At 46.8% G+C, this 17532-nt stretch overlaps 1 protein-coding gene across 2 annotated transcripts in view; it reads right to left on the reverse strand.

Moving 5' to 3' along the window:
- The window catches only part of COL5A1 (collagen type V alpha 1 chain), a 160608-nt gene that overhangs the window by 57837 nt on the left and 85239 nt on the right, over window positions 1–17532 (reverse strand). For both annotated transcript variants that reach the window (XM_042786648.1, XM_042786647.1), the window contains exons 12-19: window positions 10395–10469; window positions 8749–8841; window positions 5709–5765; window positions 5494–5547; window positions 4798–4851; window positions 3910–3963; window positions 1478–1531; window positions 503–556 (exon numbers count right to left, since the gene is read on the reverse strand). In XM_042786648.1, coding sequence (XP_042642582.1) covers window positions 503–556; window positions 1478–1531; window positions 3910–3963; window positions 4798–4851; window positions 5494–5547; window positions 5709–5765; window positions 8749–8841; window positions 10395–10469 — 495 coding nt within the window. The remainder of the gene's footprint in view (window positions 1–502; window positions 557–1477; window positions 1532–3909; window positions 3964–4797; window positions 4852–5493; window positions 5548–5708; window positions 5766–8748; window positions 8842–10394; window positions 10470–17532) is intronic.

The following is a 17532-nucleotide window of genomic DNA, read 5'->3' on the forward strand; positions in this document are numbered from 1 at the left end:
CATTTTCAATCTCTCCTCTTAAACCAGCCCTTCTAGACCTGTAATCACTTAGTTTGAGCTTTGCTAAAGGCCTTCAACTATTGACTAAACAGTGTAGAAGAAGTGAACAATTTAATCTATAATTCCCACATCTGTCCAGAATTTCTGTTCCCCAAGTCTTGCTGCAATTTGCTGGATCTTAAAAAAATGAGCAGCAATAGTTTGCACATCCAGAGGATGAACATTTTTCTTGTGTTATTTTTTTTCTTTTAACAAAAACTGAGTTTTCTGACCAGATCCTTAAAAACAAATTCTTCTTCTCACTTTTATTCCCACCCCCTTGCTCTCCTTCCCTCTGGCCACGGCGACCTGCAGTATCCCCAGCACATGAGGACACAAGGCAGCAGATGACATACCGGTGCTGGCTGCTCTTGCCACGTCTCTGACTGCTACTGCATCTGCTTCTTGTTTGCAGGAGTTAGTTATGAATTCAAAGGATTGCTGAATCCAGAGATAGACTTACCCTCTCCCCATCCTCTCCAGGTGCCCCAGGGGGTCCATGGGGGCCTGGCTCACCCTATAAAGAAACAGCAGGAAAACTTAAGAAAAGGCAGAGATGCTCTGGCAATAGAAAACATTGGGTAACGTTGAGAAACCAAGCACCAGGCTTGACTCTTCTGCCTGCACCATGTGCCAAAGGTACTCATACCCTCATGGTTCCCATCAACCTGGGCTCTCTGAAGCAGCAGCCCTTCTCTACCTGCCCAGGACCATGCGTGGGCTCCAGCACTGACAGACTGATGTCCTCCAGGGGCTAGAGCTCACAGGATTGAGCAGTGACACTTTGGCAGCGGTCTGGGAACCAAGCAGGAGCTGTAGCTCCTTCAAGAGAGGGACTCAGGCTCTGCTCACAGTTATTGCTTTACCCAAGGCACGCTATTCCATTTCTGGCTGATTAAGCATCTCAGGCACCACCTTCCCGTTCCTGTGTAGCTTGTAATCACGATGCAATCTCTGCTGTTCAAACACTCCCTTGCTTTATAAAGCAATGGCTGCACTCTCTAGGGAGGGGAGGCATGCACAGCCTGTCAAAATAACCTGTTTCTTACATTTTTTCCCCATTGTTTAATTATAAAGCGAAGAGAAGAATCCCATTACAATTTTTGGCAATTTCCATCCACAGTTGCACTGTCTAAAAGCAGATTTTGTTTCTTGCTTTATTTTTTAGTCTGCATTTTATTACGGCAATCTTTTTCCCCACCTTCCAATTTCAAGCAGTCCCAGAAGGATCTCGTAGCCTCCCGGGATGTGGATGCCATGCCTGGGAGGGACGCTGTGATATCCTGCACGCTCTTACAGGACACTCATCCTCTCTTAATTGCGTCATTGTGGCTCATCCCCAGAAATAGCTGCCCTCCCTCTAGCACCTCCCAGCCACCTCCTCCTGCCAAGGTTTCATTACTGACTGTGGCCAGAAGACAAGTGGAAGATAACTTACTCTATTTCCCTTCTCACCAGGCAAACCAGCCAAGCCATCAAACCCTCGGTCGCCCTAAAAGAAAAACCAGTTTAGTACACATTTACACCTGCTGTTGAATATCTTCCCAATTTGATTCCTTTCTGTGTCAAGGAGGGATTGATTTTCTCCCTCAGACATTCACCTTCCCCTCCCATCAGACCAGTAATGGTTTCAAAGTTATAGATTAAAAAAAGTAAAAAGCTCAAGGACATATTACCTCCTCCCTCTTCCCTCAGCACCTACAATTTTTAATGTTTCTCCATGTGGATTTCAGAGTTTCTCTGGATGACTTCTCCATGACCTAAAGCATTTCACTTCTGGACTGGTTCTTCTAGTCCAATTGTTTATTTATATGTATTTTTTTAAATTCCATGGAATTACGAATGACAAACCACTGGTGAGCAAACTGGACACTAGTATTCCCACACCTGCCAAGAGGTCCCCAGACACCACCTTGAGCTTTACCATAATCTATCCCACACATTCTTTTAACCCTCCTGGACACTCCAAGGAAACCAATATTAGGCAAATAAATTCTGGAAACTGTCTTAATGAAGTCAAGGTCAGAAGATAGATCTGTTTTGACCTAAAAAGGAATGTCATCAGCCGGTAAATTTGGTGACTTCACACGAGTGCTTGAGGGTATTGCAAGAGGGGCATCTCCATGCTATCCTGCAAAGAGTGAGCAACCTGCTCTGCCTGACCAGGCACAAACCCAGCTGTGAGACCAGGGACGTACAGGAGATATACAGCCCCAAACTACTGATACAGGGAAGGCAAACCAAGGCCAGGACAGCTCACAGCATACCGCTTTTCTTACACATCTCCAGTAGCTCCTGCCACTGCCTACTGCTGTAGACGCAACTCTGGGCCAAACAGAGATTTGGGCATCCTTCTGGGGAGCGTGATGCCAAGCTCAAAATACCGAGCTCTGCTAAAAGTCTGGGTGTGTTAATTTGTGCTTGGCATGGTGTTGAGAAAGTCATGCAACCTCACGCTGACAGAGCGTGGGCAGCGCTTGCCAGCACCAGCCTGCAAATGATGGTGCCGGTCGTCCCCTAAGCGTGCTCCTCCTGTCCCCTGCCCAGGTCCGTGGGTGCTCCCAAAGGAAATGGGCAACGGTGAGAAATTCAAGCGTGAGGGAGAAAAAGAAAATCCCCATTAGCAGGAGCCTGCCTTGCCGGGGCTTTCACCCGTGCTCAAGCAGCTCCTCCGAGTTTGTACGTGGAGAGCTCGTGGTGAACAACAGGGTTTCTCCCCAAACTTGTGCCCTGTTCCAGGTCTCCTGTGTTCTGAGGAAAGACGGGGATAGGAATGCATGGAGACAGCCTTTTCCCAAAAGCCTCAACTCTTTGGAAAAGAGAGAGGACACAGGGATATTTGCAAATCGTGGGTGACACTATCTCCTAATGCCCAGGGTAGAAGGTAGCGAGCACCACCCAGTAGACAGAAAAGGCCCTTTTCTCTGTAAAGAGGTGAAGCCATTTGTACCAACTCCTCCCTCCCACAGATCCTTTACCTATTAGGAAGGAAAGGAAAGTCGATTACACCTGAGCAGATCACAGGACAGATCGGGCTGGCCAATGCTGGCCAAGGTGTGCCCAGCTCTTTCCCTCTGGCAGGTCCCAGAGCATCGTTCTGTCTCTGCTCACAGCAAATTTCCTTCTCTTTTCCAGCGCTGCTCATTATTCTGTTTTCCCTTCTTCCCTGGCATCCACTCCTTTGAGGGCAGTTGACACTCATTAAAGCACTTTACTGGATAAATGATTCGCAGTCTCCTGTCTCTGTATCAAAACCCCCATCTATTCCAGCTTTAAGTATCTACATAGTAAAGTACTTAAACCTTCTAAAACAGGATTCCCTGAGCAAACTTTCTCTGCATTGAATTTCAGTGGAACAGCTTCTTTCTTGCTTGATAATACCAGCAGATCACAGCTGAATGAAAGGATTTTGTCTCAAATAAAAACACAGGGCATTAAAATTCTTCACCACGCCTTCTATATTTCCTCACCCAGTTAATAGGTATTTTTTTGGTAGTTATATTTTAGGATGTTTCCAACTGCTCATTCATGTTTGTTTTTCATAATTGGGATTCCAAAGTATTTGTTCTACAACTGCAGCCAAGGGAACATATTTCATTCTTAAGAGGATCCAGCAATTTAAAAAAATTTGCATGAAAAAAAAAAAAAGAAAAAAGGAAAATAAAATAAAAGAAAGATTGTTATTCTGCCTTCTAGGTGTGTGTTTAACTTCCTTGTCTCAAGCATGGAGCCCATGATTTCACAGAAGTTGCTGGACCATTTCAACAACCTCCTCCGAGCAAGGTGGGCTCCTTCTGCCAAGGGTCTCTCAGTTCATGCTTGCTAAAAAGCAGATGCAGATTCCAAAAGCACATAAATACGTGGCGCTACCTTTGGTCCTGTCTGGCCTGGCATTCCCCGGGCACCATCACTGCCAGCTCGTCCCTGCAACACAGAAAATCAAAGTCAAATACAAAGGGTAAGGCAGGACCACAGAGACATCTGCTCTTTGGTCTGTGGCTGAGTGAAGTTTTATTTAAGTCAGAGCTTTCGGGCTGGGGAGCAGCTTCCCTTGGCGAGGGAAAAAATGCTGTTTTTGAAGCAGCATTCCGGGCTCAGCCTGGTGCTAATGAGGGGTGTGAGACAAATGGCAGTGAAGTTGCTTTACTACATGGGATGCTGGGACATGGTCATTGATTTTAATTTGAAATAATTATCTTCCAGCACATTTTAAGATATGCTAATGATAATGTTGAAATGAGATAATTTTTTTTTTTTTTTAAAACAGAAATAGGTCACACAAAAACTTTCTTGTTCCTTCCTCTGGCAAGCCAAATCACGATGAGCTAGAGAATGGAGTAAAATAAAAATCAGCATCGGGGATATCGACAGAGCGAGTAAGCATGATTTATACTGTCTTCAGAAACCCTCTGGGGACTGGATCCTCCTCGTACACTACTGTGACTTGGGGACTGTCCAAACCAGCCTGGAGCATTTAGGCAGCTACAACCTCAACGCCGCAGAGGCAAAAATAAAAAAATTAAGGCGAAAGAGTGGCAAGCGTGGACTTGCAGTTCTCTCCACACCGCCTGGCTTTTAATTCTCATCCTCATTTGCGTCTGCCCAGATGGACAGAGAGGTCCTGGACGAGCCACCGGCTGGCCGCCAGCCCGCTCTTGTGCAACGCTCTCGGTGCTCAGAAATTGTTTGGCAGCAGAAACAATTTCTCGCAGCAATTGTAGTTAATGTAGTCGTCAGCGCAGCTCCCAGGACACTCACCCTGCGGCCTGGTTTTCCTGCCGGACCAGGAGGACCCTGGATGCCTCGTGGACCCTGCAAGGCACCAAGGAGAGAGGAAGAAATGCCATCACCCAAGGGCAGGACAGACGGACCCAGTGCCTGCCAGCATCACAGATCGGGTGCTGCTGGGGCTGTCAGGGTCACCAAGGCACCAAAAAGGGATGCGAACCCCTCAAGCAGAGCCCGTGGTTCAAAATACACAGGAAAGGCTCAGGACTGAACACCTCTGGAGAGGAATTGCACACATTTATCCATGAAGAAGCTTTTGCCCTGCAAGCAGCTCCATGTGGTGGAGACAAATCACTTTCCCCCCACCATTAGAAAAGGGGAACTTTCCCTTAATGCAGGATTTACAGCTTGGAAGAACAATTTCCTGAGCATTAGCAAACTCTCCACACTCCAACTTATCTCATATTTACAGGACTCCTCTGCAGATGTCTTTGCAGGAAAGGACTACCACCTGCATACTGTTGGCTTAAAATTATGTCTCAAGTCTGCACTTGGATACTTGAAGGGACACTTATATACAAAACAGATGTTCCCACACCTTCCTACTTTCAGCTGGCATTGGGTTACTGGATTGTTCCTTCACAACAGCCTCTAAATCAGGAGTGGCTGCTCCACACCTTTGTTGTCCCTAGGACCCCCCCAGTCGCCCAATTTGCCCATACTCACCTGAGGTCCCATGTCTCCAGCTTCTCCCTTCAGTCCTCCACTGCCTGGGGGTCCCTTTGGACAGAGAACAGGATTTAATACATTTTTTTTTTTTTCCACAAGAGAGCCAAAGGGAAGATTCCTACCATGTCAAGAGCGAGCCATTCATGCAGGTAACCCAGAGCACCCAGGGAGCTGGCTGGGTCTGCTCCATCCCCGCTTGCCCATCTACTTACCATGGGGCCCGGCCGCCCCGTCAGACCCATCGGACCCGCTGGTCCCCTCAGCGCCAGCTGCAACAGAAAGAGAAACGTTGCTCGGCTGGTGCCTCTGCTTCACTGCTGCCGCAGGGCAAAGCCACCGTTGTGCCACCAGCCACACGTTCTCTCCACACTCCGAGAACCACGTGCCCTTAGAGCAACGCCCGGACCCTCTGTGAATTTACCCCAGAACGTCCAACTTTCTGCCCCATCGACTCCTCTCTGCCTTCACAAATGGGCAAAGCCCTTGGACGCTGCATGAATCTGTTGGGAGGACATACAGACCTACACCCCTCTGCCCGTAGGCATCCTCACCCCACACACCCACCCTGCACCGTGCCCACGAAGCACAAAACCCCTGTATAGGTGCGTATAGACACACCTGGCCCAGACCCAGGGCGGGTGGAAGGACAAGGAGCCGCCTGCAGTTAAACCAGATGAGAATCAGCCTCTGAAGGTCCGATCCCCTTTTCCATCATCACACACAGACACAATAAAATGGATGCTTTTGGCAAAAAAAATTATTGAAGGTAAGTGTCAAAATTTTGCCTGAACAGACTATAGGAGTTTGTTCACATGTATTTAAGTTCCCAGTTCAGTTCAGGAGGATTTTTTTCTCTATCATCCTATGAGTTCAATTTTGGAGGAATTTTTTCCTTTTTTTTTTGGTTACTATTTAATATCCTGCAAACAGAATGACAATTCTATTTACAGCAGGGGGATTTTAGCTCAATAATTAAGGAGTCATGTAACCATGCATCAAGTCAGTTATTTCCATGGTGGGTAGTGGGACTGGTCCACACTTTAAAACATCGTTCGGACAATTTGTTCCCTCCTGACAATTCAACACTTTAAAAGAGTTGTAATTATCTGTGTAGTCCAGTAATTAAAATCTACCCATGATTGCACTTGGAACAGCATAAATATTGCACAAATGCTAGATTATGTGGCATCTTTTACAACACCCCATTAAAAGGGAAATGCTCTGAAACACTGCTGGCTGTGACAATGTTCAGTGTCTAGTGAAAGCCAAATTTTAAGGGAATAAATCAACCTAATAATGCAATTAACAAAAATGGTAACAAGAAAAACAAAACCTCAAAAAAGGAAAGAAGATATCCTCTACCCTGGAGGACTCCTTTTCCATTCCTGTCATATCCTGTAACTTCCCTACCAAAAAAATGTCATTTTATTTTCCTTTCTGCTTTGGTATCAGGGTTTTCTGCCGGAATTGTCTGATGATAGGTTGAAGTTAACCAAGAAATAGATTTTTTTTCCTTTACATAAATATTCAACTTTTCATCCACAGCCCAAAAGTCACCCAGGATTTCTTTGTATTTTAAATTTTTCCCAAAATCTGAAAATTTAAAACAAAACAGAGAAAAAGGACTTTGAGTGAGTAGAAGAAGGTTTTTTGTTTTTTCATAATATTCACTATTTTCAACAGACAGGAAAAAAAGAACAAAACCAGAGAGTCTGAGAAAGCAGATGCTTCTCATGAAATGTTCATCTGGTCAAAACCCCTATTTCCCAGCAAAATAAAACGCCGATGGAAAAACTGTAGGCAGCCTTGAAATTAAGACTGACAAGGTAACAACAGAAACATAATCCACCAGTATTATTCTCAGAGTAAGGTTAATGGACAGGAAAATGCAGTGGCTGGTGGCATCAGGGCCCTGTACACTACCTGAATACATATAAAATCAAACTCCTTTGTAAAAAGGGGGTTGGATGGAAACCAGAATAGTCCCAGCTAAGCCAAAATCTTTGTTATAAACCTAAAAGGGGCATGTGCCACCCAGCTGGGTGGAGACCCCAATGGCCTTTATTTCATTCAAGGATTAAATAAATTGCTTTTTAGCCTATTTCAGCAGACTGGCTCAAAAAGTCTGTGCTAAAGTGACTGCCAACAGCTCTGAGTAACAGACTGGCTACGTCTGAGCCACACATCCCAGCTGCAGACAGATGTGGGCTTCGGACCCGAGGAGCACACCCAAGCTCTGGGCTGGATGATCGCCTCTGGCGGGGAGAGGAGCAATGCCCCCAGAGCTGTGTCCCTTTGCAAACTGCCTCCCTAAACTATCTTATATTTTCCCTTTTACTGCAAGAGTGTGCTTACAGCTGGGATTTGATCCCTCCTGGACAAGATTGGGGCAAACACAACAGGAGGGCACTTGTGGGGTTCCCCAGGTGGTCCCTTCTGCTGTAATTGTGCCTCTTGCATCTCTGCTTTTAACATGTTAATGATCAAATGTAGCTTCATACAAGCACTCATGGAAGAAAAATTTCAAAGCTGTACCAGCTAGAAATTAAGTTTTATTTTGAACAGATGAGTATGAAGCCTTATACACTAAGGTACTTATCTAGGCAGGGAATGGGAGTTGTACTGGGAACATGCACAGCTGATCTTGTTTCACCAGCAAGCCTACATAATAAACACTGCCAGGAATTATTTGATCATCAATCAATAAGGTCATCCAAGGGAAAAAAGGTTGCATGGATAGTCATCATGTATTTCCAAATAAAAACACTGAAGAAAATTGCAGCTTGCCTGTTGAGATTTGTGGAGCTGGGAACAGCTTACATCTGTGACATACATTTAATTATTACAATTTACTGGGAAAAAAACCCACAACAAAACAAAAAGAAAAAAAGAAAACCCCCTATAGCGCATACCACAACTGTTCATACAGACTCTCAAAACTGTCAGCATAAACAGCAAACCCCACTGAAGCCAAGAGGTCTATGTCTACTGGCATCAGCAGAAGGCCTGGTCCATGGTCTGTAGCCAATTTCAAACCCCGTTTCTAGGGCTTGGCCTATTGCTGGCCAGTAGGAAAAGGCCAAGTCATCCAGATGTCATCACCTCAACCACACAAGCAATTCCATCTCAGATGAGAGGCTGTCACCACCACCAGCACTACGGATGGTGCAACTACGAAGTCACCTCCCCCAGTGCACTTATTCTGGTCCTCGTCCACTTCCTTGGGCACCTGCTGCAAAAGACTTCACTTACCCTGGCCTGCTGCAGGATGGCTTGGGCTTGAGCCTCCTGGGCTGAAACGAGAGGTCCTTTAGAGCCAGCATCTCCTCCTCCACTGAAGCGGAACTGATGGGAACACGAAGAAGAAAAGCAGGTCACAGGGTTGCTGTCCCTCCACCCTCAGGCTAGCCTGACTCCTAAACAACTCTGTTCAGCATGACTGACCCAACCCCATCACTGGTCCTTCCAGACCATCCTATTAACCACCGCGCTCTCAGGTCACCCAGCTCACAGGCACAAACCGACCGTTTCCCACGTCCGTACCCACACAGCAAACCCTGCCAGCTCACCGTGATGCACAATAAGAGGGATTGTAGGCTCTGAACTGTAAGGGCCTCACACACCACCGTTCAAACGAAATGCAAAGTTCTCACAGGGCTGATATTCCCCGTGTGGATGCTGTTGGCCGGGAGACCCCTGGAGATGGGGTTGCATCAGGTTATTTGGCTGTAGCTGCCTGTTTGTCCCAGGACAAAGGCTGTATTTCTCAAGTGTGGCAGTGTGCTTCAAAGAGCATAGTTTGGCCTATTGTTCAAGCCAGGATCCTTCAGCACACAAAGGATTTTAAAAAAACCCAAATATTAATGTTTTATTTTCCCAAACTTGAAAGGGACAGAGTTTAATGTTTTCTTCTGTCTCTTCCACCCCCAACAGCTACAAGCTCACTTTCCAGTATACACACCCTTCTCCCGCCTCTGTGTTTGGGTTTTTGCAAGAAGGTCTCTCCAGGCTGCAGAACCTACTTGGACAGCTCTTTCACCTCCATTTCACCTCTGCATTTCACTTCGTTGGCGCTAGGTATATGACCACACGAACTTGGCAAGCAGATTCAAAGAGATGCAATTTATAGGCCTACAGTTGGTTACTGTAGGGGCCAACAAATGTATTGTAATGGCCAGCTAAGCTCCATGTTGAGCACTTGGCCCAGGCTGCCCTAGGCACCCTGCCAGGAACCTACACAAGTATCACCCTACCATTTGGAGCCTGTACAAGAATGCGGCGTTTTTTTCACTAAAGGCTCTTTCCCTTTGGTACCTAACCACTTATTTTCAGCAGCTGGTTTTGTTAGGGCTTTCTCACATCAAAGCAGACACAAAATATATCCATTCCTTTAGCATCCCAGGCCCAAGAAGGCTGACTCGGTACTTGCTAGCTTCATGTAGGTGAAAAAAAAAACCTGCAAACTAACCACTGGTCATCAAAAGAGATTGCTTCATTCTGGTGCTTACAATTTTGACACCTGCTTTGAAGAGCTACTAGAGCTTCCTCACTGTAGGAGGGAGGGTTCTGCCTGGAAATTAGGCACCTGGAGGTGTCTTCAGTTGCTTCTTCATGACTTTTACTCTCCAACACCATGCCCAGTCAGAAACACTTAAGCTTATTCATCACTTCTGGAAAGTTTAACTTACCAGCCCTGTACTTTTGACCAGTGAAGAATTTATAGTGCTTTGCAAAAAGTAAACTTACAAGGGAACCATCTAGATCCATATTTTATACCAAGGAAAATGCATCCTTGGTGTAAAAGAGACAGGGGACTTCTGCAAGAACAGGCACTAAGCAGTAGCAAAGCAAAGAAGCCCAACTTATTTAAATGCTTTTTTAGTTATGCTTGTACTTACAGGCAACATAAGCATTGTCCCTGGTGGTCCTGGTAAACCATCTGCTCCTGGAAGACCTGGGCGACCAGGTGGACCCTACAAGAATAAAAAGTAAAAATAAACATCTATAGTGTCATTTTAGTCAGGTCAACACATAAATAGTCATGGCTGTAAAGGTATATGTCACGACACAAAAGGCTCCCTATCTTGACAAACAGGCATTGAGCATGTAGGCATCCCAATGCTATGGCAAATTTTGTGGCAGCACATGTGTAAGCACTCATGATTTTTTTTACTAATTCTTACTTCTTACATCCTGGCCCCCATATTTTCAGGGTCTGCCATATGCAATTTTCGAGCGAGCAATAAAAGTTTCTGCAGTGTTCCAAGTTAATGGAATCAATGTTTAGTTGAGTCTGTTAAAACCTATTAAAAAAGTATATGAAACTTCATAACTCAGGTCAGTGAGATAGAAATGTGGAAAGATAAATACATTTCAGTACATGTTAAGTCATTTAGGTCATTCCATTTTTCTCTCTTCTGTCTTTTTTTTTTTAGTCCTATGAGGTTACTTCCATCTACAATGGAGTGATCCTGTCAGCAGCTGTAAATCAGCAAAACTCTGAGGATCTCAGTGGAGCCGTGCTGATTAACATCAGTTGAGTGTCTTTAACTTGTACTAAAGAAACGAGTATGCAGTAAAAGATCTATTGATGAAGCTATAAATAATCAAATATGGCAAATTTTCCTATAACAGACTATAGATTATTTGTATTCTCAACTGTGTACTTGGCAAAAAGTTTAAGTTAACCCAAATTTGCACATCCATCCAGCAATCCTACCTGCAAGCGAGGATGACATCCAAGTACTCAGTGTGCATGCCTAATTGCAATTTTCACACTTAAGGAGCTGAAGGCAAGAGTGACTTGATCATGTCCCAGCGAGGCCAAGAGCAGCCCTGGTGCTCGTTTCATGGCCAGACAGACAGCACTCCCTGTCCAACAGCTCAAGCTTGAGGGCTTGCATATTCCCCTCTTTAGTAAACACCAATAATAAATCTACCTGTGGAGAACCTCTTAGACGAGCAAGTAACCAACATCCATAGTAGTTCTCACTCCCTTCAACCTGCCTGAAGCCCTCCAGCCCGAGCAGACACCAAAGAAAGGTGAAAATAAAATCCTACCACAAATTGGACATACATGGACAGGCTACAGGGACACAGAAGAGCCAGACCTTGCTGCAGAAAGTCACACACCCCACGAGGCAAAGGGAAGTGGATAAAGGTGGGAAAGGGAGGAGGGAAAGAGAAAGAGGTAACAAAGTCCCTAAAAATCAGAACATTTAAAAAACAAAACCACCAAAAGAAACATGTGATGGGTGATCTTTGCCCCACTGTCTTCCAGTAAGATTTTGGAGCATCTCTTTGCATCTCTGAAATCTCATTGTTCCCTCTTCTTCCATTCCCTCTACACCATGTTCAACTTAAAATTTCCCTCCCCGTCTCCCTCTTAAAAAGGAACCCAAAACGTTCAAGCCAAAGTTTCCAGCGCTAAATTAGAGCCCAGCACCAGGGTGGGGGTGAAGAGCTGCTGCTGCTACTCCACCCTGGCCCAGCCTGCCCGTCGCTCCGGCCGGGCTGTGGCTGGACCTGCCCCACAATTACAGGGCAGAGCGGCGCTGCGGGCGAGGAGCCGAGCTCTGCACCGCAACCGGCCCGGAATACCAACGCTGCTCCCAGCGCTGCAGCAGGCAGCGCTGCAGCCAGTGATTTATCAGCAAAAAAAAAAAAAAAAATTAAAAAAAAAAAAATAATCCAGCAGCTCCCTCAGCACCAAAGGGAGGCTGCATAACACACCAGCCCATTCATTTTTCAAGACAAGCTCATGATGCTACGTTCGTGCTGTTTACTTAGTAGGGCCGACACCAGAGTCCCTGACTCCGCTGATGAGGTGCAGAGGGCAGTCCCATCTGTTGAAGCAGAAGCACAATAAATAATTTAGGCCAGACTCATTTTATATAATAAACTTTTTTCCCTCTCCCTCTTCTCCTTTAACTCTGGTCCTGCAAATGATGGATCAGGAATGAGCTTGTTTATCTCTCTGTGTGTACTCTGCCTGACAAATGTTGATGCAATGTTTTTATACATAAACACCTCTTTTTGTTTCAGGTTGGGCGTGTGAGGTCTTTTCCTTGCAGGGTGGAGCAGCAGGGGGCAATGGTATGGAGGAAAATCAAACCCATAAAACACTTTGTAAATTTAAATTCATGAATGCCTTTAAGAAATGCAGCATGCCAGACTCTCAGTTGGTATAAATCTGTGTCACTCTCATTATGTAAATAGAGATTTGCTGATATATAGCAGCCAGGGATGGGGACTTCAACTTTCATTTGGTGCAGTGCTCTAAAATGCCATGCTGAGTGCAAACACTAATGCAATATTTCAAGGGAATGTTTAAACTGAAACCTCAGTGTGTTAGTGCTCAGGCTCCTCGAGTAGCAGACAGTGACAGAGCGATGCCCAGCAGCCCACAGTATTGAGCCTCAAAATTTGCTTTAAGTGTCCTCTCGGCTTATTTTTCTTCCACTTTCAGCCCTGGTCAGAAAATTATGCAACAGAAGATCTTTTTTCGAAGTAGTTGGGGTCTTCTAGCTAAGGCAGCACTTGCCATCTGATGGAAAAAAGGGCATTTGGAAAACGTCAACCCCAACAAGGATTTTAGGGACCTATTACTTCTGAGATGCAAAACTGTCCTCAAGGGGAGTAAGTCCATTGGGACGCAATGACTGCACGGGCTTGGAAGATACAGCTTTTGCCCTGTGACCAGCTTTCCCCCAGGGGCATGCTGATGGACCCAGACACCCCAGATTTCCAACACGCAGCAGGGTTGGTGACAGAGCTGCAGTTTGCTCTGATGCTGCAGCTCATCTCTTTCAGAGGAGTAAATTTTCCCACTTTCTTCACTCCAGTCTGGAGCATCCATGAAATAGCTTTCTGGTCTCCTAAGTGCCATATTTCCTTCTTCCCACTGCTTGAAGAAACCTGCCTAAGTCATCCTAAACCACCCCCCTCCACCCCAGACGAGTCCTCTGAAACCTCCCACAAACAGGCTGCTCTGCAGCTTTGTCGGTGACGCAAGCTCTTCTTCGCGTTGTAAAATAACTGGGATAAATGAACAAACTGACATCATGAATAAAACAGAGCTAAATGAGTGTTGGCCAATATTAACATAGCTGAATATTGTTGGTATATTAATTCAGTGCACCTGCCTGATTGCAAATAAAAAGTCTTTCTATCAGATGCAGGCGGAGGAAATGTTCTTTGCTGTACACATATAAGTGTCATGTAAATTCATGAGCTATGCGCAGGGTTAATAACAAACAAATTAAAAGAGGAGCTGCTCTAATTGAAAAGGAGTATTTTAATACAGTTTCAGTTCCTGTCTCTGCAAGTTCATCGCTTCTCTGTGCACAATATGTTGTATTACATTCTGTTCTGGACACTCAGAAAAGCAAGATGTGCCGTCTGTGCTAGAATGCAAATTATGCCTTTCATTTCAGGGTGTGGAACAACATCATCGAGGACAGTGTGTCTGCTGCTGCTTGGCTTTGGTTGGCTACAAGAGGAGCCTGGCCAGCAAACGTCTGCATCTGCCTGGACAAATGGCTGAAATACTGACTCCCTTGCCAGCAAGGTCAGCATCCATCCTGCCAGGAAGCTGAATTCTTTGGAGCAGAGGCAGCACTTCAAGGGGAGAAGAAGAGAAAGCTGGGCGACATGTAGGACCCATGCAGGATGAAGACCCACCGAGAGCCTGGTGAAGCCATACAGCCCTTTTGACTGATCCTAGACCGCTGCAAGATACAAACCACTGCTGGGACCTTGCCCAGCTTGCCCATTCTCTATGAAGTCTGCCACCCAAGGATGCAGAGCCCTCCCTTGGTCCTTCTGCCAGGGTAGTGCAGGAGGAACCAGGACCATGGGGTCTCAAGGGTTAAGCCAACCTCTGAGCAGTGGCCCTGGCTCCCGGCCAAGGGATGAGCCCGCAGCTGCATATTGACTTTCTGAGCTTGCAGGCGCCAATCGATGGAGCACAGTCAGGCCCTCTCATTCTCAATCATGTCACAACCACAAGAAACGTTATTACTGTTCCATCAAAAAACAATAAATACACCAGGAGTGTAAAAGAGGTGGGGGTCTTTCCAGCAACGGTCCAGGGGCAATGCAGGAGTGTAGTGGCCAGGGGATCCCAGCTGAGTCCCCAGGGACCAACCACGAAACAGTCTTAATTAAAAAAAAAAAAAAAAACAAACAAAAAATCAAACACACACACACAAAAAAAAAAAAACCACAACAAAACCAAAACACCAAAAACAACAAAAAAAACCCACACTGCACCAGGGCCCAGGTTAGGGTCATTACCACAAGAATGCCCCAACACCTCAAGTACACCTTAAAACCACAGCAGATGCTTCCCAGTGCAGGCCAGCAATGATTTTCTTTCTCTCAGGGGTTGCATTTTGCAACGTGCATGTCATGGGGCTGGGAGGTGAATGATGAAGGTTTGGAACCAGCTGGTTGCTTTGTCCTCCAGCAGGCAGGGAAGATGGGACCCCCTCCTGCCCATACCCCAGGGGAGGCAGCCAGGCCCCGGGGGGGGGGGTCCCAAACCCACCCTGAGGGGATGGTAATTTGGAAGAGCACTGAAGTGCAGAGGGGCAAGTTATTATTGCTGATGAGCAGGTGGGATGGAGAACCACCTCAATTGGTGAGAGAGGAAAGGGTACATCAGACAGAAAAGGGAACACAACTGCATTTTAAAAGCCCAAGGGAGAAGAGAGGGGGTAAAAAAAGAAAAACCTCTGTGAGTTAAGGCACAGTGGCTCAGCTTCCACTTAACCTGTGCAGAGAGCTGGGCTAGGAAGGACTTAGGGAAAAATATTCATCCTTTCTGTCTAATTGGGGAGATATATCCCTTCTTGTGTCCCAGTGTATAAATATGCTTAGTCCCTTCCAGGTGGTGTTGCCGTGCCCACAGCCAGGCCAGGAGTAAGAAGAAAAGAAAATCAGAGGGTTTGATGCAGACCCGATGGCAACCACAGAGGAAGCCACAGCAAACCTCTGGCATTGCTCCAGCATTAAAAACGAGGCTAAGGTGAGATCCTTGTTAGCACAGAGATCTTGTTCTGATCCTCTGCATCGGAGTGAATTCTCCCCCCTATTCCTTCTGGGTCTTAGGTTAGTCAATTAAGAGAAAAAAGAAAGTAAAAAAAAAAAAAAATTAAAAAAGAGATAAGCAAGGCAACAACATAAATCCTTAGCAGCAGTCGCAGCAATTAGTTGTGCTAAGACACACATCAGGACAGCACAACCACCCTTCCTTACCCAGGCCCTCCCATTTGAAACTGGTCATCGGCTTTTCCCGCCTCATCTGGGCAGAATTCAGCCAAACTCCACCAGAAGAGTAGGAAGCCCTGCAGACACAGAGAGCCTGGCTCACCCCAGCTTATCTTTCCCAGACACCCCGGAGGCAAACGGGATGCGGTTCCCCATCTGGAAACCAACTGTTGGATCGGTGGAGGATGCTGCAGCACACGCGAGCCTGTCACGGGTAGTGAGCTGCCTTATCTGCCAGAAAAACGTGCTCAGAACCTCAGTGATCAGATTAGGGAAGTGTTTGCTGATAAGCACTCCCTTCCTCGGGAAGGTGTTTTGCATTCGCTGGGTGACAGCACCGGCAGCAGTGGGATGCTGTGTGCGCGGGCGCATCTCCTGGGGTCTGTGTCGCTGCTGCTCTCCTCCCTCCTGCACTTTCCAGGAGAAACTCTGGAAAAACAGACCTCGAACAAAGCCTGTCTTCAGAAACCCACCTGTAGGCACATTTTTTCGCCCTTTTTGCTACCAGGACTGTCAGGATGCCTGAGGCCACAGTAAGCCATCAGTGGAGGCTGGCATTCAGGCTGCTGGGAGCCCCATTCCCCGGATGAGGCAGCAGTACACTAGAAGCTATTTCGAAAGCGTATTTGCCTGCACTCAACACCACGGTGCGCCAAGGCACCGAAACAGTGTCAAACTCCAAAGCTCCATTCGTTTTCCTCACGCAAACCTGCTGAAATCGATGGATTTACTCACGCAAGACAACCGCTGCTGGTACACGTCCCCCCTGTGCCGCCGCGGCACCAGCCTGCAGCCCCGCACGCCGCTCCGCTGGGCTGCACCAAGGCAGGAGCCGCTCTTCTCCTGCCAGCACAGCCCCCATTTTGGTGCTCCATCACCCAAACCAACATTCCCCAAGGGCACTGCGTGCACTCCTCTAGTTTCAGACCCAAACTGAGCTGCTCCGGCGGCCTCGGCTGAGCCCACCGCAGCCTCTGTGCGAAGCCAGAGCCCGTCTGTGCTACAGTGAATCTTCCCACTCGCTATCGGGCCAAAATTCCTGCTGGAAGCGGTGTGCAGCCTGGTCCCTCCTTGTCTGCTGTGCACGGGTCCCTACTCACCCGGCTGCCTCTGCCAGGGAGGGGGAACGGGCTCAAACTGCGGGTGAGCAAAAGCAAATGAGGATTGTATTGGTACAAGGGTCCTTTCAGAGAATCAGTTCGGGGAGTGAGGAGAGCGGGTTTTAATTTTTGGCACTGCCAAGCAGACGGATTGCCACTTGAATGGTGCTTGTGCACCGCTTACTGACCAGAGGCTCAAGTTCAGCTGCTCCCAAAACATGGGTCATTCCGGATCCCAGGTGAGGACTCAGCAATAATGAATAAATATGCAACTCTGACCAATGTGCAGTGCTAAACTACGGGATTTGGGGTCACAGTCCATAAAAGTGCTTGGGAGCAGCTGCCTTCGGATGAGACACCCCAAAGATGGAGGCTTCTGCAGGCAGCAGTTTACAAAGCAGTGGGTGCTAAGGACAAAACTAATTTAAAGTAATATCAAAACCAAACACGCAAAACCTAAGTTGCTGCATTCCTAAAGCACATAAATCAGTCTCTAGTACTTGCTGGTACAGACCAATAATCGACCTACAGGAAAGGTGAGGTGTTGCACAAGAGCCACATTCCCACGGGGAGCCGTCTGGGACACGAAACGGGTGTAAGGAAAAACCCACCACAGGAGTGCTGGCATAGCCCTGGGACCATCCCAGACCCAAACAAAACTAAA

Source organism: Tyto alba, unplaced genomic scaffold (genome assembly GCF_018691265.1).
Source record: "Tyto alba isolate M040663 unplaced genomic scaffold, T.alba_DEE_v4.0 Super-Scaffold_11, whole genome shotgun sequence".
In the NCBI taxonomy this organism is placed as follows: Eukaryota; Metazoa; Chordata; class Aves; order Strigiformes; family Tytonidae; genus Tyto; species Tyto alba.